This window comes from Cydia splendana, chromosome 15 (assembly GCF_910591565.1).
Source record: "Cydia splendana chromosome 15, ilCydSple1.2, whole genome shotgun sequence".
Lineage (NCBI taxonomy): Eukaryota > Metazoa > Arthropoda > Insecta > Lepidoptera > Tortricidae > Cydia > Cydia splendana.
This window is the reverse complement of record NC_085974.1, coordinates 11,306,238-11,330,167: the sequence shown is the minus strand read 5'-3', so window position 1 is coordinate 11,330,167 and position 23,930 is coordinate 11,306,238. Positions and strand designations below refer to the sequence as shown.

The 23,930-nt window shown below is 38.2% G+C and overlaps 3 protein-coding genes across 3 annotated transcripts; 1 reads left to right on the top strand and 2 right to left on the bottom strand.

Annotated features, from left to right (window-relative positions):
* Positions 1-6,758: 6,758 nt before the first annotated feature.
* Positions 6,759-9,864, bottom strand: LOC134797637 (ADP-ribosylation factor 4-like). The gene is made up of 4 exons (XM_063769969.1): positions 9,682-9,864; positions 8,680-8,945; positions 8,331-8,456; positions 6,759-7,718 (listed from the first exon to the last, which is right to left on the bottom strand). Exons 1-4 carry the CDS (start codon positions 9,746-9,748, stop codon positions 7,626-7,628), a joined length of 552 nt encoding a protein of 183 aa, XP_063626039.1. The 5' UTR covers positions 9,749-9,864; the 3' UTR covers positions 6,759-7,625.
* A 345-nt stretch (positions 9,865-10,209) lies between these two features.
* LOC134797361 (uncharacterized) lies at positions 10,210-13,743 on the top strand. The gene has a single exon (XM_063769582.1). The coding sequence runs from the start codon at positions 10,210-10,212 to the stop codon at positions 13,741-13,743; it is 3,534 nt and encodes a 1,177-aa protein (XP_063625652.1).
* Positions 13,744-22,120: 8,377 nt separating this feature from the next.
* LOC134797636 (ADP-ribosylation factor 2) lies at positions 22,121-23,752 on the bottom strand. The gene is made up of 4 exons (XM_063769968.1): positions 23,558-23,752; positions 23,160-23,422; positions 22,892-23,017; positions 22,121-22,338 (listed from the first exon to the last, which is right to left on the bottom strand). Exons 1-4 carry the CDS (start codon positions 23,622-23,624, stop codon positions 22,252-22,254), a joined length of 543 nt encoding a protein of 180 aa, XP_063626038.1. The 5' UTR covers positions 23,625-23,752; the 3' UTR covers positions 22,121-22,251.
* Positions 23,753-23,930: the final 178 nt, after the last annotated feature.

Below are 23,930 nucleotides of genomic sequence, written 5' to 3'. Positions count from 1 at the left end.
TTATACAGTAGAACCCGCTTAATACGATCACGTTTAATACGATTTCCCGCATAATACGCCATTTTACGTCGGTCCCTGCAACTTTAAGTCTGTTTTCATAATTTTTTTCACGATTAATACGACTCGCGTCCCGCTTAAAACGCCATCTAAAATTCCCGTTACGCACCATCTGTGGCCTATTTTATAAAGCTACAAGTTACAATTTACAAGCGGAAGTCTCGTTCTAACACATAGGGTTAGAAATAAACTTCCGCTTGTAAATTGTAACTTGTAGCTTTATAAAATAGGCCACTGCACGTTTGTGTTATTGACATAACCATCGTACGGTCGTATTGTTATGCAATACGCAGTTAGCCAACATTTTTTATGTGTTTACTTACCTTAGGTTTTTTGGTTTTGTCCTTATGGACTATGGAGGTTATGGACCACAGAGTGCAAGCTTTCGCTCTCATATTTTTATTTGCAGTTAGTTATACTTCACGACTTTCTAGTAGAGCCTATCGTTAGTGTTCCTAGATTATTTAACCGCGTGTGAACTTATACCTACCTATACTTAGATATCATTCGCTCATTATCACCGCTGCGGTGTTTGTACATGAAATAATACGAGTTTTTATTTCACGTTTAATACGATTTCCCGTTTAAGACGCTTTTTTTGCTAGGTCCCCTCAGAATCGTCTTAAGCGGGTTCTACTGTAGTTATTTACGATACTAGTGCGGAAAAGAGGAAATTCGAAACGAGTGGCGATAAATTAAAACACGACCGAAAGGAGTGTTTTAAATCGACACGAGTTGCGAATTACATATTCGCACGTGTACCTATTGTACAACGTTTTACAGTAGGTACATAGGGCCCTTTAAACTTATGACATACGGGCGGAAAGCGCTCTTTCCCGCACTAGTGCGGACAGTGTTGCCAACTTGGCATAAATGATGCCAGATCTGGCATATTTTCACTCGCTTTGGCACCAAAATTTTCCATTTAGCACCTGGCATATTTTTTAGCATAATTTAGTCTAAGCCAAGTTTGCACCAACTTGGCAGCAACAATATGCGCCATCGCCTTATGTGGTTCATATTTTTATATGAATTTTGACTTTTGTGGACGAATGGACGTCAACGGACTATATAAAGTTGGTCAAGCAGATCTTGTCAGTAGAAAAAGGCGATAAATTTGAAAAATGTATGTGTTTTAAGTGTCTAATTTCAAGTGATATTTTAGCATTTTTTAGCATAAATGTGTGTGATAAAAACTACCTTGATTTTTTTTTATCATAATCATAATCTTTATTGTTTGAGAGAAATGGGTTACATTGGCAGTAATTACTATTGTAACAATATTTCATGGACTCACCAAGACTCTACCTTTACAGGTGTACAAACAAATATTTCCCATGTTACCTACATAACAAATGATGTCAAGTATTAATACAATCATAAATCACAATCTTAAAGTCTTATTAACAACTCATGCAATAACAAAACGAAATAAAATAAAATACAAATAAAGACGATGTCATACACAATCAAATGCCATTAAATCATTATTTAAAAATTCATGAATACTATAAAAACATCTCTGTATTAGCCAAGCATGGACTTGTGATTTAAATATATTCAAATTATTATTCTTAAAAATGTCAGGTAATTTATTATAAATACGAATACACATAATATACGAGTTTCTTGAGGAAAGTGCTAAATTAACAGAAGGTTTATGTAAAGTAAACTTATATTGTGTCCTTGTCGCGCGTGGACCCATTGTTTGAAACTCCACAAACAAATATTTATACTTGTGTACAAAAACACACACTTCGAAAACGTACATGCTAGGAAAAGTGAGTATGTTGTTTTCTATAAAATGAGTACGACATGAGCCCATATAGTGTATGGCAAATATGGCTCTTATACAACGCTTCTGTGTTATAAATATTGCGTCTTTGTCAATACAGTTTCCCCAAACTACAAGTCCATATCGCAAGAGAGAATTTACGTAGCCATTATAAGCAAGTAGCGCTGCTTGGGTCGAAACAGTTTGGCTAATTCGTCTAAGTGCAAAAATAAAACTACATATTTAGTTTGGATCGTACATTAGCAGCATGTACCGTAATGTAATTACAGTGGCTGTCAATCATTATGCCTAAAAACCTTGTATTTTGCACTTCTTTTACAGGCTCGTTGTCTAAAGTTATATGCAGTTTCTGTGTGTGCCTCTTGCTGTACTGAACTGGATATAAGTAGACTTATTTACATTTACTTTTAAGTTATTTCGTTTTAACCATTCTACAGTGCTTATCAGTGCTGTATTTAAGTCATCGTTATAAGTTGATACATTTTTACATTTTACAATAATAGATGTATCATCTGCGTACATTAGACAATCATGACTGGGCAAGCATTTTGGCAAATCATTTATGTATAATAAGAATAGCAGAGGTCCCAAAATACTGCCTTGCGGTACTCCATAATTATTATACATTAAAGATGACTTGTAAGAATTTAGAGTCTTAGAGGATATAACCAACGGAGACGCCATGTCTAAAATTTTCGGTACAAAATAGTCTGCCGTTTTGTGCGGGAGAGGGGCACATCAAATGTATAGGTACGTCATGTCAAATAAACGTCAGTCCATACATATGGTTGACATGTGGTTGACCATTGGTCGCCTATTTTCGACAGAGGGGAACGCCTGTTAATGGCGGCTCCATTGTTAATTACTCCGAGTTTAGAGTTTTAGATTTTTGGCAATATTTTAGGGTCTAGACACATTGATTTCTGTCACTGAGATATATCTTAATCCAATCAAGAGCAGGCCCACGTATACCGTATCTGTATAGTTTAATCGCCATGCGTTTATGACAAACAAAATCGAAAGCTTTGCTCATGTCTAAAAACAAAACTGTTATAGTCTGTTTAGACTCTCGCGCGAGCCACGAGACGAGCCGCGAGCCGCGCCACGAGACGCGAGTGTGAACTGTAGGCTCGTGACTCGTCTCGCGGCTCGGCTCGCGTGGAGGAGCGGTTTTTTGGGCACGAGTCAAAGGGGCTCGCGCGGGACGCGCGCTTGCGTTCACACTCGCGTTCGACTTGTCATTCGATTATAAACCTTATGCTGTGCCGTTAGTGTTTAAAATATATTAGCTCGACGAGCTTACGAGCCAGGAGACGAGCCTCGAGCCGAGCCACGAGGCGAGAGTGTAATCATTAGCTCGACGGGCTCATGCGCTCAAGGCCACTCGCGGCGAGCCACGAGACGAGCCGCGAGCCGAGAGTCTAAACCGGCTATTACAGGAATCTAAAGCGTTAACAGACTATCGCACCGCACCGCGACCTTGGAGCGGTTCTAGGAATAGCTCGTACTGGCGTGGGCTTCCACACTATAGCACCGAACCGTCAAAACGGTGCGATCCTAGCTTACAGACTGCCGCACACGTGCGCCAGTGTTGCCAAGTGTCCCATGTTTCCGTGTTTTTCAATGAATTTTTGCAATGGAATCCTTTAAGATTGAATTTCAATTAATGTGGTTCCGCTTTTTTAGAGGTAGATGAAGGGCGTGAGGTAATATAATGCACCTTTTTCCATGAAAATCTTAAAAAATGTGTGTCTTTTTAAAGCACTGCTTCCGCATTTTTGTTATTTCATCGGCTGGCTACATTGCCGTCCACTGTCATAATTTGAAAATGACAGCTGTCAATCGGTGCGATGGAGCTTACACACTAGGGAAATCGGTACGGAGCGCACCAGTATTAATATTCCACTGTCATAATTTGAAGATGACATCTGTCAAACGGTGCGATGCAGCTTACACACTAGGGAAATTGGTGCGGAGCGCACCAGTATTATTATTACCTGTCAGTTGGTGCGACGTGCATGCCCACCGCACCGCTATTAATAATAATTATGTGCGATGGAAGCTTACACACTATCGATAAATGCTCCGCACCGCACCAAGGTCGCGGTGCGGTGCGATAGTCTGTTAACGCTTTTATTATCGATTGCATTTAATACATGTTTTACAAGTTTAAATGTCGCCAATGTAGTACATCTCGATTTTGAAAACCATGCTGCTCTTCTATAATTATATCATAGCGTTCTAAAAAGTTTAATAATCTGCTAAACATCACTTTCTCATAGATTTTTGCGAACACAGATATCAATGTGACTGCCCTATAGTTTTCTAGATCCGTCTTAGGTCCTTTCTTAAAGCGTTAACAGACTATCGCACCGCACCGCGACCTTGGTGCGGTGCGGAGCATTTATCGATAGTGTGTAAGCTTCCATCGCACATAATTATTATTAATAGCGGTGCGGTGGGCATGCACGTCGCACCAACTGACAGGTAATAATAATACTGGTGCGCTCCGCACCAATTTCCCTAGTGTGTAAGCTGCATCGCACCGTTTGACAGCTGTCATCTTCAAATTATGACAGTGGAATAATAATACTGGTGCGCTCCGTACCGATTTCCCTAGTGTGTAAGCTCCATCGCACCGATTGACAGCTGTCATTTTCAAATTATGACAGTGGACGGCAATGTAGCCAGCCGATGAAATAACAAAAATGCGGAAGCAGTGCTTTAAAAAGACACACATTTTTTAAGATTTTCATGGAAAAAGGTGCATTATATTACCTGACGCCCTTCATCTACCTCTAAAAAAGCGGAACCACATTAATTGAAATTCAATCTTAAAGGATTCCATTGCAAAAATTCATTGAAAAACACGGAAACATGGGACACTTGGCAACACTGGCGCACGTGTGCGGCAGTCTGTAAGCTAGGATCGCACCGTTTTGACGGTTCGGTGCTATAGTGTGGAAGCCCACGCCAGTACGAGCTATTCCTAGAACCGCTCCAAGGTCGCGGTGCGGTGCGATAGTCTGTTAACGCTTTTATGAAGGGGCTTTACCACCGATTGCTTTAAAGCATCTGGAAAAACACCTTACAGTAAGGCCCCGTTCGCACGGCAGCTTTTTCAACGCGCGTTAAAAAAGCGTTTGAATGACACCAATGGATAACCATGTATGTATTCACACGAAGGCGGTTTTTAAGCGCGGCGCTTTTTTATCGAGCACTGTTCGATTTTCGGCGTTGAGCGTTGGCGTCAAATTGAATAGAGCATACGGAACTCCGTGTATCTGTTCTCACAAGCGTTAAAAAAGCGCCGGCGCTGCTGTCAGTTGGCTGTCAAGTGTCAATTTTTGGTGTCAATCGTCAAGATTATTATTAGTTTCACCTTAAAAATGTCAACGTATGCTTACAAATTCCTGAAATATTCAAGCTATATTCAAATAATACGTCGTAATAGCAAATAAAGTATGGCTTTGCTGAGATGCGTACGTGGCAGTACGACTCACAAGTGATTTTTAAGCGTTCATATGAACACAAATATTGGAAACGGTAAAAAAGCGCCAACGTCGGGTTTTAACGCAACGCTTTTTAAGCTGTCGTGCGAATGGGGCCTAATCTCTCTTTAGGCCCCATTCGCACGACAGCTTAAAAAGCGTTGCGTTAAAACCCGACGTTGGCGCTTTTTTACCGTTTCCAATATTTGTGTTCATATGAACGCTTAAAAATCACTTGTGAGTCGTACTGCCACGTACGCATCTCAGAAAAGCCATACTTTTTTGCTATTACTACTAATATAGCTTGAATATTTCAGGAATTTGTAAGCATAAGTTGACATTTTTAAGGTGAAACTAATAATAATCTTGACGATTGACACCAAAAATTTACACTTGACAGCCAACTGACAGCAGCGCCGGCGCTTTTTCAACGCTTGTGAGAACAGATACACGGATTTCCGTATGGTCTATTCAATTTGACGCCAACGCTCAACGCCGAAAATCGAACAGTGCTCGATAAAAAAGCGCCGCGCTTAAAAACCGCCTTCGTGTGAATACATATAAATCCATTTGTGTCATTCAAACGCTTTTTTAACGCGCGTTGAAAAAGCTGCCGTGCGAACGGGGCCTAATTGCATGTAATAAGAGGTTTTTCAAGAATATGCATACACATTTTGATTATATCCGTTCTAACTCCATCATGCCCTACCGACTTCCATGGTATAATAATATACTCCGCCTGGTACTCCATTCCCGTCTTTTCTAGGTCACCTAACTGACACGGGCCTACGTCATCATGCGACAGCGCTATATGATAATATGCGATAGCGCTATATATAGCGGCCATGTTGTTGTGACGTAGGCCCGTGTCACTCTGGGAATGGAAGACCATGTTTTATTAGACTATGCCGACTTCGAGTTTTTTAGTGACTTGACTACTTAGCTTGTTGAGCTCATATGCGCTTACTGGATTAAGATAAATAGTAGAAGTTCTATTCGTTATACCGATATCGTCTGTAGAAACATTATCGCGAACTACGCTAATAAAATAATTATTCAAACAATCAGTAATATTTTGGGGATCCTGAATGATTTTATCGTGAAGTGCCAATTTGTCTACTGATGTGCTGCAACAATCCGTCGATGTTATAATTCGTGATGACGTTCCATACTGCCTTACATTTATTACTACTGTTGTCAACATAAATTATTTGATTTTTGATGATTAAGAACGCATTTTAAAACCGAAGTAACGTTATCTCATTCTTAGGCCGCGGTCTGGCTGTCTCTCGTAGGTGACGTTTTAAGCAGACCGTAGCCTTAACATAATTCGTGCAGAGGCAGACGGACTCCCCAATATTTGGCCTTGAACAACAAAGCGTTATAACTACAGGGTTCAAGAGAGAAAAACGAAATGTTAGCCGATAGTTTTATTAAATAAAACTTAAAAATATTCGAAAAGCTTAATAAACATACTTAACATAAAAAGTTAGCTATGCTATTTTATTTTTCTTACATGCATGACAACGAAATGTTAGCAAAGTTTTATTAAATAAAACTTAAAATTATTCGAAAACCTTAATAAACATCAACATAAAAAGTTAGCTATGCTATTATATATTTCTTACATGCATGACTACAAGTCTCACATAAATTCAACAGTCAGCTAGCAGTTTGTGCTGGTATTCAGTCACTCTGCCCGACTGCCCGTAATACACGAATCGTTTTATAACACAATTTCGATAATAATAAAAAAATAAGTGCTGATTATTATCACTTAAACATGAATACATAATTTATACCCTTGGTAAGATAGCTGTGACCCTAGTAAAAAGTGGTACAAATCTCGCGCAGCTCAGGTGTAAATAACCCTCCTTTTGCGTTGCCGTAGTCGGGTAAAAAGGCACAAATGTTTTATGGCACTTACACCCTTTTTACCTAAACTGCCCGAGACTTGTACCCCTTTCCACTAGAGCCACAATTAGATAATATTGTTAATACAGTATTATTTACTATAAACCCTAATGTAAGACCTCATGTTTACAATTTGTCAGTTAACTGTGTGGACGGTGGTACAGTCAACTTCAAAGATGCGTTAATGTTTTTGCACCTTACTCCTTTATAATAAGGCGAAAAATGTAAACACACTTTTGACGTCAACTGTACCTGATCTTTTAGTCATTAGAACAATTACATTCATATTGCAATTATTTTTTATATCAATGATGTTTGTTTTACCAAGCCAAGGGCATAATTCAGATCAATGCAAAGGAACTTAAAATCTATTTTTCCGACTTCGCAAGTTCACTGCAAAGCCAATCAAAACCTTCAGTCACTCCAGTCCCCTTATTTGCAACGGCAGATTGTACATGGATCTGAAAATTAAATGCGAAAGTGAGTGAAGCTGGCAATAGTAATAGCCTTTATTTCATGCGTTTTTGTTATTTTTACACTTTCATTGTTATTACATTTAGTAATTAAAGGCCATAGTTGGTTTTCCATAGTAAGTTGGCCCTTAAGTCAATTTGATTCGGGTTTTTCAGTTTTGTGAGTACCTCTTATGGTAAAGGATATTTTTGCTGAGTATCAACATCCTACTAGTGACAGTTTTTGACTTATGATTTTATTAATTTTTTTCTTTAATGTATTGTTTTTCGGGATATATTCAAGCGATTTGTTTCAATTTTTTAAATAGTGTTCTTTATTTAGTACTCAAAAAACGAATACCAGTTGTCATATAAAAAAAAGGAAAAAAAAAGTAAAACAAAAAAAAACATTTTTTTTATGTTGTGGTGAAGTAGTGACACCTCTAATTTTTTTTTCTAGTTGTAGGCCTAACATTGGCCTACTACTTGCCTAAATATCAAATTTTCCAAACGGTACTTCCTGTCAAAAATTAGCAATATGTGTGGTCAAGTTCTGTTCTCAATCGGTGTTTTTCAATGTAGTATACCCAAATTTCATACGCCCCTGACTATTAGACTTACAGTACGGTGTTTCCATTGGTCCAACTTCAATGCTATCTTCAGCTCGTCTACACTAATGGCATCTGGCAAGTCTTGCTTGTTGGCCAGCACCAAGATGGGACAATGTTCAAGCTCTTTTTCAGTCAGCTGAAAAAAAAAGTAAATTTAAAACTATCTCAGTGTTGTACTTTTAACTTATTGACTGCCAATAATGTCAACTTCATTGCACGGGCTGCACAGCTACAGCCCAATATCAACCTTCAAGCATTCCAACAAGGTTAATGATGATGCGCTACTCACGAAAGTCATGGAGTTCAACAGGTAAAATTAATGAAAGCATAGTTTATACAAATTAGTGAAATACAATTACCAGTCTATATAGTTCCTGCTCTACAACATCCAGTCGCTCCTTATCCGTTGAATCAACTACAAATATTATTGCCTTGGTATTCTGGAAGTACTGATTCCACAAAGGTGTTATTTTGTCACCACCACCAATGTCCCACAATTCATAACTGATATTGTTATGTTTCACAGTTTCCAAGTTGAATCCAACTGTGTGAGTACTGTCAATGGTGGTGCCATCTTTCAGCCTATATAAAACAGTTGTTTTGCCCACACCTGCATTCAAACCCACTGAAAAATAATAGTTTAGTAAAACTTTAATTGTATACAATCAGAAGACATGGACAAAGAGGTTGAAATTGCACACACTATTGCAAATAGATTACATTTAAATACCTACATATATATTATATTTCATTTCAGTGTGTTACACATTTTGCTGTGGTGTTGCAAAATGTCCATAGTGTGTTTGTGTTGTAAAATAATGAACATAGATATCTTAATTATTTTAAATTAAAATCAGCTATTTTTTTAATAATAAATATCCGGGAGACCGAACTTTGCTCTGAAAACATATAAAAACTCAAAAATGCGCGTTTTCCCAAAGATAAGACCTAGTTAGATCGATTTTTCGCCCCCGATAACCCCCATTCCCCATATAGCAAATTTCATCGAAATCGTTAGAGCCGTTTCCGAGATCCCCGAAATATATACAATAATTTGCTCGTTCAAAGGTATAAAATTACTCTGTAACCTTCTACAATATTTACCCTATTTTTCCAAAACTTAACGAGCACAAATGGGTTATTTATTTCTAACTAAAAATAGACTCCCACACAAAGGTTGTTTGTAGATATGCTTTCACAGAGGTCACAGACACAATACACGGAATACACGAAAACAATAACAGATTTCAGAAGTACATATATTTTATGACGTATTAAATATAAGGCTCATTAAAATTGTGTGCAAAGACATTACGAGCGCAATTTTGTTGGAAGGAAATCAATTAATATTTACTACTTACAAATTAAAATTCTAATCGGTGATTTGCCGAAAATCTTGGCATAAAGATTTGAAAAGAAATTTGCCATCTTTTGTAGTAAACTCAAGTGACCAACACAGATTACTTTGTATTTAAAACTGAGCCGTACTAGTACGCCACCCACTGAAACTTGTTTTCCTGTTTTTGTTTAACTGCGTTGCTGGCGGCTGCGGGCTGACTCACTCGACTCGATGACAATGCGATGACATCACCTCACCACATCAGTGTTGTCACAATCCACATGAATGTCACTATTGTCATTGTAAATAGGGTACGTTCATAATACATGAACCCATGCAAAAACTTGTTTTGAACGTAACTTTATGCCTTACCAGTCTTACTATAATATACTTGTAGTGAACCTCTTTCTTATAACATTTATTATTTTTCTATCCTATATGCCTAATTCATATTGTCATTCTCATACGTCATGTTTTGCTAATTAAAACCTACAGATTAGGTTTTGCCTATTATTTCAATTTAATTAGCAAACAAAACGACTAATTACGAATGGATAAGTATTTACGCCCTGAGCGGTTTGAAGGAGACCCATCGCAAAGCACTGCGGCCGCAGAATGGGAACATTGGAAGAAGACCTTCAACAACTTTCTCGCGGTGCAAGTTCTCTCTTCCGATCAGGTCAAGCTAAACATTTTAATCAATCATCTGTCTCCAAATGTCTATAACTACATAAGCGAGTGTCAAACTTACGAACAAGCAATACGCGTACTAGACGGGATTTACGTAAAACCTAAGAACATCCTTTACGCGCGTCATGCTCTCGCTACACGAAAGCAAAACAGTGAAGAGACAATCGACACATATATTCAAGCTCTGAAACAATTATCTAAAGACTGTGACTTCACTGCCGTCGATGGCAATACAAACCGGGACGACAATATCCGTGATGCCTTCATAGCAGGAATCTCTTCAACAAAAATAAGAGAAAGGCTTCTTGAGAACTTGAGCCTAACGTTAGATGAAGCACACAACCAAGCTCGTTCCCTAGAGATGGCAGAAGTCAACACATTACATTACAGCAGCACGACCCCTGTGAATGCAACCATTGAGAACATACGCAATACAGCTGGTCCAAGCGAAAACACTTCCGCTGCCGCGCCAGCCTTGCGCTCCAATCGAAAATGTTTCTTCTGCGGAGGACGTGTGCATCCACGCAAGACCTGTCCTTCCTTCGACGCTTCTTGTCAGCTTTGCAATAAGAAGGGACATTTCGCTAACGTATGTCGTAGCAAGAATCAAACCAGTGCTGCAATATCTGATACGAATAATGTCAGTTCCAGCATCGTCGCTGCATCACCGTCATCATTGCGCAGAACAACGATGCCTACGTACATCAACGGTATCAAAGCTGAAGTATTGCTAGATACAGGCAGTGCCAAGAGCTTTATGGATTCCAAATTTGCTAAGACATGTTCCTTGACAAGTAAGCCCAGCCAGCAGACAATATCCATGGCCTCGCTAAGTCATAGTGCACCAGTTGCAGGAGAAATAAGTATCGATCTTACATTGGGTAAGCATTCATATGAGAACTTACGGCTACTGCTAGTAGAAGATCTATGTTCCGACGTCATTATTGGCCTCGACGTATTGGCTCAACATTCTTCTATCGCATTCGATTTTGGCGGTCCGAGAGAACCCTTAGTTGTCTGTCATGTGTCTGCAGCGTCCGTGCCTGCAGTACCTTTATTTGCAAACCTAACGCCTGGATACAAACCGATTGCCATCAAGTCACGGCGGTACAGTGACGACGATCGACGCTTTATTGAGGAGGAGATAAAGAACCTTTTAAAGGAAGGTATCATCGAAGAAAGTAGGTCGCCGTGGCGAGCGCAGGTACTAATTACGAAATCTACAACCCATAAGAAACGTCTTGTAATCGACTACTCAAGAACTATTAATCAATACACTGAACTAGATGCTTACCCGCTTCCCTGCATTGAAGAATTGATTTCAAAAGTGGCTAAATACTCCGTCTTCAGCGCTATAGATTTGAAGAGTGCCTACCACCAGGTGCCAATTTTGCCAGAGGAGAGACATTTTACTGCGTTCGAAGCTGCCGGAAATCTTTACCAATTCCGCCGCATCCCTTTTGGTGTTACCAATGGAGTTTCTAGCTTCCAAAGAACCATAGATTGGCTTATTCGGACAGAAAATCTGGCAGGCACATTTGCCTATCTCGACGACATAACAATATGTGGCAAGTCACCTGAAGAGCATGATACGAACTTGCAAAACTTTATGACAGCTGCTAAAAAGTACGGCCTGACTCTCAATGAAACCAAATCTATTTTTAAACAATCTTCCATTAATATACTTGGCTATACGATCGCTAATAATGTTATCAAACCTGACAGTGCCAGATTAGAGCCTCTTTTAAACTTACCTCCTCCGCATGACTTGCCCAGTATGCGCAGAGCCATGGGCATGTTCGCACACTATTCAAAGTGGATACCAAACTTCTCTGAAAAAGTACACGAGCTAGCAAAAACAAAGACATTTCCACTAACCAATACTATGATTAAAGATTTCGGAGATCTTAAGAACTACATAGTAAAATCGTGTGTTCACGCCATTGACGACAACGTTCCATTTACGGTTGAGACAGATGCATCGGAGCACTCGATTGCAGCGACGCTTTCACAGGCTGGCAGGCCTGTAGCATTCTATTCGAGAACACTCAATCAAAGTGAACAGAACCATTCGGCGATTGAGAAAGAAGCTTATGCGATCGTTGAATCCTTAAAGAAATGGCGGCATTTTCTCATCGGGAAGCTATTTCTGCTCATCACTGATCAGCGTTCTGTTTCCTTTATGTTTGACAAGAAACATACCAGTAAAATCAAAAATGAGAAAATTCAGCGCTGGCGCCTGGAGCTGTCTCCATACAAATATGATATAGTGTACAGACCCGGCACGCAGAACCATGTAGCGGATGCCCTCTCCCGTGTCTGCGCCATCGTCGATACACCTGCGAAGCTGCAATCTCTACATGAAGCTCTCTGTCACCCCGGAGTGACAAGAATGGCACATTGGGTTCGTTCCAAAAACTTGGCATATTCCATTGAAGAAATAAGGAACATGACGAACCAATGTCGCATCTGCTTACAATACATTTTAACAGTGATTGATGAGTATTCCCGATTTCCATTTGCCTTTCCATGCTCCGACATAAGCGCCAAAACTGTTATCAAACATTTAGACAGCATTTTTACTATGTTTGGCATGCCTGCCTACGTACACTCCGATCGTGGGACATCGTTCTTGTCGGATGAGGTGAAGGACTATTTTAACTCCAGAGGAGTAGCAACAAGTCGTACGACGCCATACAATCCTCGAGGAAATGGCCAAGTCGAGAAACTGAATGGAACCCTGTGGAAATCTATTCAGCTAGCGCTCAAGTCTAGAAACCTACCAATAGAATGTTGGGAGGATGTCCTTCCACAAGCGTTGCACTCGATACGTTCCCTGCTATGCACAACTACGAACTGCACGCCACATGAGAGGATGTTCCGCCATCCGCGAAAATCACCAAATGGAGAATCAATTCCGACATGGCTAACTAGCTCGAACAAGGTCCTTATGCGACGATTTAATCGAAAATCGAAGTACCAACCGTTAGTAGAAGAAGTGGAGGTAATAGAAACCAATCCCACTTATTCATACGTACGGACTGAGGATGGACGAGAGACGACTGTGTCCAACCGTCACCTAGCTCCTCTCGGGTGCTGTGAACGGAATATCCCTGGAGATAACGAGTATGTAGATAACGACCCCGAAAGAGCACAGTCACCGCCACCTTCACGTTCGCCACCGAATACGCCGAATTCATCACCGACTCGTCACTCAGGCCAAGATTCGCCGTTCGCCACTCCGCTGTCGCAATCGCCATCCGAAACTCTGCAAGAAGTGCCAGAGCCACCGAGCCCTGATGGCAATGAACCCGCAGGTGCAGAGCAACCCCGGAGGTCCGGCAGAATCCGGAATTCGCCGAAGTATTTATCCGATTATATCTGGCCCGGGTGAATGTAGTGAACCTCTTTCTTATAACATTTATTATTTTTCTATCCTATATGCCTAATTCATATTTTCATTCTCATACGTCATGTTTTGCTAATTAAAACCTACAGATTAGGTTTTGCCTATTATTTCAATACTCTAAACCATACTTAGATCCCAAAAAAAGTAAGACAATGTTGCCACTTTTTACTAGCGCGTCTTGTATTTATGTAAAAATAAGTAAATAAAAGTACTTTTTTAAATCGTAGGCGTAAAATTACCAATAAATAAATTATCTTAGCGTATTTATTTATAAAAAGGAATTTACTATTTTACAAACAAATTATTGCAGTGGCAACATTTTTTGGAATCTAATTATGATTTAGAGTTTAGACTGGTCATATTTTTCGATCAATATTTAATGAGGTTTTAAAGGGGGTAGAATTGATTATAATTAACTTACCCACTTTAATACCTCTTTAAATATTGATCGTAGCGAAAAAGTGTACAGAACCTTTTTTGTGGACAATTTTATGTTTAATATTCATGTATAATAACGTTTTGCAACGGGCCACCGTTTACGAGTTATTTACGAAAAACTAAAAAAAGTGACCTGTGAACTGATTGTAATTAACTTTCTTCCTTTAATATCGCTTTAAATATTGATCCTAGAGAAAAGTGTTCAAGATGTTTTTTGGCGGAAATTTTATGTAGATAATTTATTCTTATAAACCTATTTTGCTATGCGCACCGTTTACGGGTTATTTACAAAAAACTAAAAAGGGACTTTAAAATTAACTTACCCGCTGCTTTGTCTTTTTAAATATTGGTCCTAGCGAAAAGTGTTCTATATGTTTCTTGTAGGAAATTTTATGTTTATTATTTATGTATAAGATGTTTGTTGCTGTGAGTCATATTGTTCAAATTATTAACGAATAAAAAAAACAAGGAAACTTAGAATTTATGATAATTAACTTTCCTTCTTTATTATCTTTTTAAATATTGATCCCTGCGAAAAGTGTACTGAATCTTTTTTGTACAAAATTTTGTGTAAGTAGATTATTATCGTTTAATAACATTTTTTTATATTGGCCACCGTTTATGAGTTATTTACGAAAAACTGAAAAAGGGCCCTTAGAACGGATTATAATTATATTTCCCGCGTTAATATCTCTTTGAATATTAATCCCAGCGAAAAATTGTTCTGAATCTTTCTTGTAGGCAATTTTATGCAGATTACTTATGTAATAGAACATCTTTTGCTATGCGCCACCGCTTAAGAGTTATTTACGAAAAACTAAAAAAAGGGACCTTAAATGTCAAATATCTCACTTCCGGTCAAGTAGCGGCAGCCGTACGACCCCAATTTCACCTTAGAGGATATAACCAACGGAGACGCCATGTCTAAAATTTTCGGTACAAAATAGTCTGCCGTTTTGTGCGGGGGAGGGGCACATCAAATGTATAGGTACGTCATGTCAGATAAACGTCAGTCCATACATATGGTTGACATGTGGTTGACCATTGGTCGCCTATTTTCGACAGAGGGGAACGCCTGTTAATGGCGGCTCCATTGTTAATTACTCCGAGAATTTCACAGATAAACACGTATACTAGAGGTCAAAACAAAATTTTTGACCCGTATAGTTCCTAAAAAAATTCCCTTAGGAGGGGATTGCCGAAACATTTTTGTTTTTATATGAAAAAAAATTTTTTTTTTCGGAAACCTATCTTGTGTGGTATTATATGAAAGGGCGTTTTGATGCGATTCTAAAAATATACCACATCGTCATTACGTTACATCCATTTTTTTTTTATTAAAACAAAAATAATTTTCAAAACATACCATGTTTGGGCTCGTCCAGAGACGATATGGCTGATTTTTTTTTGTACAATATACCACAAATGATACGTGATATCCTCATATCTAACCTCAAAAAAGCAATTTTGAAAATAATTTCATTTACATTTTTTTTATATTTTTCAATATTACAAAGTGATACAGTTCTACTTCAGTACCTATTTTACGAGACTTATAGAACTGTACTGCAGATACGGTGCATATTAATCATAAAATGATACGTAATATCCATATCTCCAACGGGTAATACCTCTTTAACCCTTTTCATCAGTTGGTATCAGTAGTTTGTTTAGTTTATCACACAAAATATCAAGTTTGGGGAGCACAAACTAGGTCTACAAGTATTTTAGATACGATATACCTATAGTTGATCAAGCAGATCTTGTCAGTAGAAAAAGGCGGCAAATTTGAAAAATGTAGGCGCGAAGGGTTATCGTTGCACCGTTGCACGAGTGGTGGCCGAGTGGATATGACGTCCGACTTTCATCCGGAGGTCGCGGGTTCAAATCCTGGCTCGTACCAATGAGTTTTTCGAAACTTATCTACGAAATATCATTTGATATTTACCACTAGCTTTTCGGTGAAGGAAAACATCGTGAGGAAACCTGCATATATCTGCGAAGAAATTCAAAGGTGTATGTGAAGTCCCCAATCCGCATTGGGCTAGCGTGGGGACTATAGCCCAAGCCCTCTCGCGCATGAGAGGAGGCCTGTGCCCAGCAGTGGGACGTATATAGGCTGAAATGATGATCATGATGAATGTAATGATGTGGTATATTTTTAGAATCGCCTCAAAAAGCCCTTTCATATAGTACCACACACGATAGGTTTCTGAAAAAAAAATTTTTTTTTTTCCATACAAAAACAAAAATGTCTCGGCGCTCCCATCCTAAGGGAAATTTTTTTAGGAACTGCGGGTCAAAAAATTTGTTTTGACCACTAGTATACGTGTGCCAAATGGCTAGCCTGTACATCCATTTGCGGGGTTTTTTAAAGTGAACAGGTTAGACTAAAGATTTCGATCGAGCAACCGGCAAATTCGGGTTCAGCGGGGTCTAATTAGGTTAAAAAACCCGGTTGCTTAAAAGTAATATGATTTGCCAGTCGCATCAAGAAGGAGAGCGATTTTGATTTTTTTTGTCTAGTATATACCGCAAAAACAAAAATTTAATTTTATCTGAAAGATAGGCAGATATTAACGTAACGTAACTTCGATTTTTATTTTCGGTAGTGTTTTCGTTGTGATTTGTTATTGCGTTACGTTACTGCGTCACTTTACTCTGACCAGACTCTGACATGGTGAGAAAGAGATGCAAACACTCTTTACTCTAGCACAACTCGATAAAGTCGGACCAAGAAAAGTCTGCAGCGGATTTGATAGCCCACGCAGTGCACGTGTTATTTTAAACGTCAAGCTTCTATGAAATTGACGTATAAATAACACTTACACTGCGTGGGCTATCAAATCCGCTGCAGACTTTTCTTTGTCCAACTCTAACAAACCTACCGCGAAAATCATTATATCTGCCTCATTTGTGCGATTAGAATCACCAACATCATAGATATAATACATGTATGATAGGAATGGTGACTAACTTACACCAATTTGTCATCGTCGCAAAGAAGATCTGCTAGGTAAGACTAAGTTCCAAGGAGAAAAAATCATTTAGAAAATTTATTTCAGGACCACATTTCAGTATTAATACTACTAGTCCGGTGGCCGGCTGCATGAAACAAACCTCATCAAAAAATAGAATATACCTACCCTGTAGAGGTACCTGACATTTAGTAGCTTCCAACGCACTTGGTCGGCCTAGGCTTAACCTGGCAGATTTTGTACAAATGGCAAAAACGTTGGACAAAAATTCATCAAAAAAAACCTCATCGAAAAATAGAATGAAACTTGTATGGTAGGATACCTGACCTTGAGGACAGTAAAAAAAAATTGGTCGGCCTCACCTTAGCCTGGCAGTTTTTGCAGTCCGACCAGATTTATTGGGTCACGTGAGAGCTACAATTTACCTCATCGAAAAATAGAATGAAACAAACGGATTATAATAGCTAAAATAAGCCTGTTGACGTATGTCTTGGTCGGCCTCACCTTAACCTGGCAGTTTTTGCAGTCCGACCAAATTTATAAAAAAATCATCAAAATTTATTTATCGAAAAATCGTATGAAACTGGTATGGTACGATGGCTGCCTTTGAGGACAGTAAAAAAAAAGTGGTCGGCCAAATCCTGTGTTGGCAGGTTCTTGTGTCCGACCAATTTTGTGGTACCACGTGAGAGCTACAATTTTACCTCATCGAAAAATAGAATGAAACAAACGGATTATTATAGTTAAAATAAGCCTGTTGACGTATGTCTTGGTCAGCCTCACCTTAACCTGGCAGTTTTTGCAGTCCGACCAAATGTATAAAAAAAACAACAAAATTTTTTTATCGAAAAATCGTATGAAACTTGTATGGTACGATAGCTGCCTTTGAGGACAGTAAAAAAAAAGTGGTTGGCCAAATCCTGTGTTGGCAGGTTCCTGTGTCCGACCAATTTTGTGGTACCACGTGAGAGCTACAATTTACCTCATCGAAAAATAGAATGAAACAAACGGATTATAATAGCTAAAATAAGCCTGTTGACGTATGTCTTGGTCGGCCTCACCTTAACCTGGCAGTTTTTGCAGTCCGACCAAATTTATAAAAAAAACAACAAAATTTTTTTATCGAAAAATGTATGAAACTTGTATGGTACGATAGCTGCCTTTGAGGACAGTAAAAAAAAAGTGGTTGGCCAAATCCTGTGTTGGCAGGTTCCTGTGTCCGACCAATTTTGTGGTACCACGTGAGAGCTACAATTTACCTCATCGAAAAATAGAATGAAACAAACGGATTATAATAGCTAAAATAAGCCTGTTGACGTATGTCTTGGTCGGCCTCACCTTAACCTGGCAGTTTTTGCAGTCCGACCAAATTTATAAAAAAATCATCAAAATTTTTTTTATCGAAAAATCATATGAAACTTGTATGGTACGATAGCTGCCTTTGAGGACAGTAAAAAAAAGTGGTCGGCCAAATCCTGTGTTGGCAGGTTCCTGTGTCCGACCAATTTTGTGGTACCACGTGAGAGCTACAATTTACCTCATCGAAAAATAGAATGTAACAAACGGATTATAATACCTAAAATAAACCTGTTGACGTATGGCTTGGTCGGCCTCACCGTAGCCTGGCAGTTTTTGCAGTCCGACGAAATTTGTGGTACCACGTGACAGCTACAATTTACCTCATCGAATATAGGATGAAAAAAAAAACGGATTATAATAGCTAAAATAAACCTGTTGACGTATGGCTTGTTACGGACGGCTTTCATAAATTCAATGTGGCAGTGTGCGGCAGAATCCACTTGCATCAAATTTGATGCAACACATTGTGGCTGGACATTAAGAGATGAAATGTATAAGATTAAATGGTTTGAAGGACACATAACGCCTTTGCGAGTCGAAGAAATAACAATAGATAAGTCGGAGTCTGGGGAAAGTTCGTCAGACTTCGACTCCGAAGATGATTATGATTAACAGTAATTATTAATAATAAAAGGGTTATTCCCACTAGTTACCACCAAGTTCTTATCAGTGGTAACTACTGGGAATTATTTTCCCACCTTTTACCAGTGGTAACTACTGGGAATAAAAATTCCCAGTAGGTACCACCAAACCGAGTTGGTGGTACCTACTGGGAATGGAATGGAATTTCTTTTCTACAAACCGAGCTTCGAAGGAGAAATGCTACAGTTGATGGAAAAATACTACACTTAATATATGTGAGGTTATCTTGTGTATTTTACCGTTTATTAAAATTTTGGAAGGCTCACGTGCAGTTTTTCCTCTTATATTACAAGTGTTCGATTGAAAACTAAGCTTTGGTGTATACCTGGATCACCTGCATGTACAAGAAGGCGTTTCATATACGCCCGCCCATCAGATAGGTACACAAAGTCATGATGCGTATGGAATACAGCATGTGTGGCCAAGCCATTATGCCCTAAATTATGTACTACTTCGTTAAAACTTAGCTTACCTGTGTATTTACTCTTTCCAAAATATTTATCTTCCTTAAAATGCAGCCTTCACAAACGGTCTTTGTCATTTGCCTTAGTTTTCGGTACTCAAAGCTTTTTCTCACCGATTTATGCATATCGGGTCCTTGGGAAAAAAGGGAGATCCTATAGGTATATTTCCACAATTTGTCGCACACTATTGCAGTATTGTGGAGAAAAAAAAACATACAACCGAATTGATAACCTCCTCCTTTGGGATTTGGAAGTCGGTTAAAAAAGGAGAATGTTTACAATTTATTGGAAACAATGTATGTGATTTGACAGTGACAGCAACTCCACTATGGAGGCGCCACCTGGCGTGATAAAATGTCAGTTATGCCTCCTCATTCTATCTGTAGTGGAAAAGTAGGATATACGATTCAAAACTTGTCAAAAATCGATGAAAACCTTTTTATTTTTGACATCTGTGAGACATCATCTCAACGTAAGTGTTACTCTGAAACCACGTCAGTAGTTAGAAAACGTTATTTAGATATTAGATAGATTTATGAATAAAATTTGAACTGAATGTTTTCTTTTTTGTTAAAGCCCTCTAAGACCTCCATGGACTCATTTACTTATGACTTTTTTCAGTTAGCATTATTAAGTTAAGTTCAAGCTGCGAAGAAACCATATTTTCAATATAGAAATTATTATTCTTTATAAATGTGGTCGGACTGCAAAAACTGCCTGGCTAAGGTGAGGCCGACCAAGACATACGTCAACAGGCTTATTTTAGCTATTATAATCCGTTTGTTTCATTCTATTTTTCGATGAGGTAAATTGTAGCTCTCACGTGGTACCACAAAATTGGTCGGACACAGGAACCTGCCAACACAGGATTTGGCCGACCACTTTTTTTTACTGTCCTCAAAGGCAGCTATCGTACCATACAAGTTTCATACGATTTTTCGATAAAAAAATTTTGATGTTTTTTTTATAAATTTGGTCGGACTGCAAAAACTGCCAGGTTAAGGTGAGGCCGACCAAGACATACGTCAACAGGCTTATTTTAGCTATTATAATCCGTTTGTTTCATTCTATTTTTCGATGAGGTAAAATTGTAGCTCTCACGTGGTACCACAAAATTGGTCGGACACAAGAACCTGCCAACACAGGATTTGGCCGACCACTTTTTTTTTACTGTCCTCAAAGGCAGCCATCGTACCATACCAGTTTCATACGATTTTTCGATAAAAAAATTTTGATGATTTTTTTATAAATTTGGTCGGACTCCAAAAACTGCCAGGTTAAGGTGAGGCCGACCAAGACATACGTCAACAGGCTTATTTTAGCTATTATAATCCGTTTGTTTCATTCTATTTTTCGATGAGGTAAATTGTAGCTCTCACGTGACCCAATAAATCTGGTCGGACTGCAAAAACTGCCAGGCTAAGGTGAGGCCGACCACTTTTTTTTTACTGTCCTCAAGGTCAGGTATACTACCATACAAGTTTCATTCTATTTTTCGATGAGGTTTTTTTTGATGAATTTTTGTCCAACGTTTTTGCCATTTGTACAAAATCTGCCAGGTTAAGCCTAGGCCGACCAAGTGCGTTGGAAGCTACTAAATGTCAGGTACCTCTACAGGGTAGGTATATTCTATTTTTTGATGAGGTTTGTTTCATGCAGCCGGCCACCGGACTATACTGGTATGACTACTACAGTTTATCTGTTTGCTTTAGACTTCAGGTGTTTACCAAACTCTTTCTTGTTTTATCATACCTCAGAAAAATTAGGTATAGTGTCTGATGAAAAATAAAGGCATAGTAGTGGTGGCAGTAGCAAAAGGCACAGTTTTATTTACACCTATTTATTTGCCACTATTATTATACACTTTAAAATATCTTTAGCATACATTAGCAAACTTCCAATCTTAGGGCTTAAGATACAGCTTTCTCAAACAGTGTAGAAAGATTATTTGGCCAATCAAAAGATTTACATTATATACATTTCATTACATTGGACAATGGAATTGAAAGCTGGATATCTATTGTGCCATTGGATTACATTAGATAGTGTTATTGAAATGCCCAGGACTTCACAGTACAAAAGCAGTTATAAATTTTATATTATAGTAACTTACACACAATAAATAATAATGTCTAATCAAATTAACCATAGGGATAGTAGTTTATCATAGTTTCCGGATCATTCTAAAACAGTTATTGTCTCTATTTATTATGTATACTTGTTTTGTTTCATAATTATGTATGTTAATAGTCCAATTGTGCTGCTTATAGATAAGTATTAAATGCATAATCCAAGTTTGATATACAATACATAATCTTCTGAAATTTCTATTCTAACTGAATAGGCTTCTTGTTGACACAAAGAAGATGATAGTTTAAATATAATATGAAAATCTTAATTATGATTAACCAAAAATGATAAATATTCACCAACAAATCAAAGTTTTAGCCTTAAAAATATTAAAACGACCTTGTATAATTAAATTAGTTACATACAAATTTAAAAGTCTTTTGGATTCAATATAGATTGAACAACATTCACAATACGGGAAGTTTTCAGCCATTTTGGGAATGTACTCTCTGACTCCCGGAGACTGCAAGGATTGTTGAATCTCACTTTTTCGCCAGTTCATTGGACAGCCAGTCAAGACCCTCATAAAGGCCCTGGCCTTGCGTCGCGCAGGTAGCTTGGATGTACCACTGGAAATCAAACAATTTAATTTTTATTGTATTATTCACCCTCAACAAAAACACACAAGTTGTAAATGTTTATCAAAATTTAAAACAAAGAATCAACTCCACCAGGCAAACTGAATATACAACTCAAGTTTTGTAAGATTTGTGTGTGTAAGGCATAGAGGTACAATAATATAGAGATGAAACGGAGGAGGGGCCAAATGACCGAAGGAGATACACTTATAGAACTTGCAATAGGAGTAGCAGAGAAAGCGGTATTATTGCTTGTCCTTGTCACAGTCTCACTTTTTGTTTGTTCCCCACCTATTTTTTAGTATGGATTATAGTGGGCAACAAATGAATTCGACCAATCACAGTGTCGCATTTGCGTAGGTTTTTCCTTCACGGAGGCACGCGTATACCACTTCTATACGATCCTACCTTCTATGGTGTGAGGGAATTATGGGATTTTAAAAATATGAGTTACATTATTAACTGTCTCAATTTTTACCAAATCAATCATTATTCTATACTATGCTTCTCAGATAGCCAGACATAAAAGCAAATAGAAACTTACACGGCGGTTTCTCAGGTTGTTTAAGTTTAGTGCATTGGTCAACTCGGCTGCAGTCATTGCATTAGGCATGTCCTGTTTGTTAGCAAATACTAGGATAACTGCCTCTCGCAATTCATCTTCTTTTAACTGAAACAAAACAATGAAACTGTAAATTTTTGAATAAAATTTAAATTAGCTACTTTATTCTTATCATATTATAACACAGTTTGAAATAGACATGCTTTAATCACAATAAACTAATATGTATAAATTATCATAGCGTAATTACCATATTAGCGAGCTCATTCTCGGCTTCAGCTATTCTCTTGGTATCACTAGAGTCTACTACAAAAATAAGACCCTGAGTGTTCTGGTAGTAATGACGCCACAGCGGCCTGATCTTGTCCTGACCGCCGACGTCCCACACCGTAAAGCTAATGTTTTTGTACTCCACTGTTTCTACATTGAATCCAATAGTCGGTATAGTTGTTACTATTTCGCCCAATTTTAGTTTGTAAAGTATAGTGGTCTTCCCGGCGGCGTCGAGGCCCACTGTAAAACAAGGTTAATGTAAGAATTATAATATCCGTAACATATTATTACAGTCTTTAATTACAAGGTACTGAACCATAAAAGAAACACGATTCAACGCTATCGTCTGCCGATGAGCTGTCAATTGTAACTTACCCATAAGGATACGCATTTGTTTCTTGCCGAAAAGCTTTGTAAAGACACTTGATATCGTCAAACCCATGGTTAAAGTTATTTATTTCTTATGGCCCTTGCTTATTTAACTTTTGTCTGAATATACAACGACTTCTTACAACACAACAGATCACTTCGAATAAAAAGATACACGTCGGTTCTTTATTTCCAATTTTCTTAATTTATATACTAGTGTTGTACGAGTCGATTCTTTAATTTACGGTTATTGACGTTACTGTATCCATGTCATTTTAAACCATGAAGTTATAAGATGGAGTGAACTGTCACTTTTTTTGCCATACTAAATTTAACCTTATCACCGAGTCAGAAAGACGTTCTTACCAGACTAAAGAAA

What these genes read in the sequence shown, in the direction of transcription:
- LOC134797637 (XM_063769969.1), bottom strand. Translation starts at nt 9,748, where the DNA reads ATGGCAAATTTCTTTTCAAATCTTTATGCCAAGATTTTCGGCAAATCA. An exon ending in AGCAGGAACTATATAGACTG is followed by an intron (nt 8,457 to 8,679) that starts GTAATTGTATTT and finishes TTTTTTTTTCAG; the next exon opens with CTGACTGAAAAAGAGCTTGA. An exon ending in ACCAATGGAAACACCGTACT is followed by an intron (nt 7,719 to 8,330) that starts GTAAGTCTAATA and finishes TTTAATTTTCAG; the next exon opens with ATCCATGTACAATCTGCCGT.
- LOC134797361 (XM_063769582.1), top strand. Translation starts at nt 10,210, where the DNA reads ATGGATAAGTATTTACGCCCTGAGCGGTTTGAAGGAGACCCATCGCAA.
- LOC134797636 (XM_063769968.1), bottom strand. Translation starts at nt 23,624, where the DNA reads ATGGGTTTGACGATATCAAGTGTCTTTACAAAGCTTTTCGGCAAGAAA. An exon ending in ACAAATGCGTATCCTTATGG is followed by an intron (nt 23,423 to 23,557) that starts GTAAGTTACAAT and finishes CTTGTTTTACAG; the next exon opens with TGGGCCTCGACGCCGCCGGG. An exon ending in AGAATGAGCTCGCTAATATG is followed by an intron (nt 23,018 to 23,159) that starts GTAATTACGCTA and finishes GTTTTGTTTCAG; the next exon opens with TTAAAAGAAGATGAATTGCG.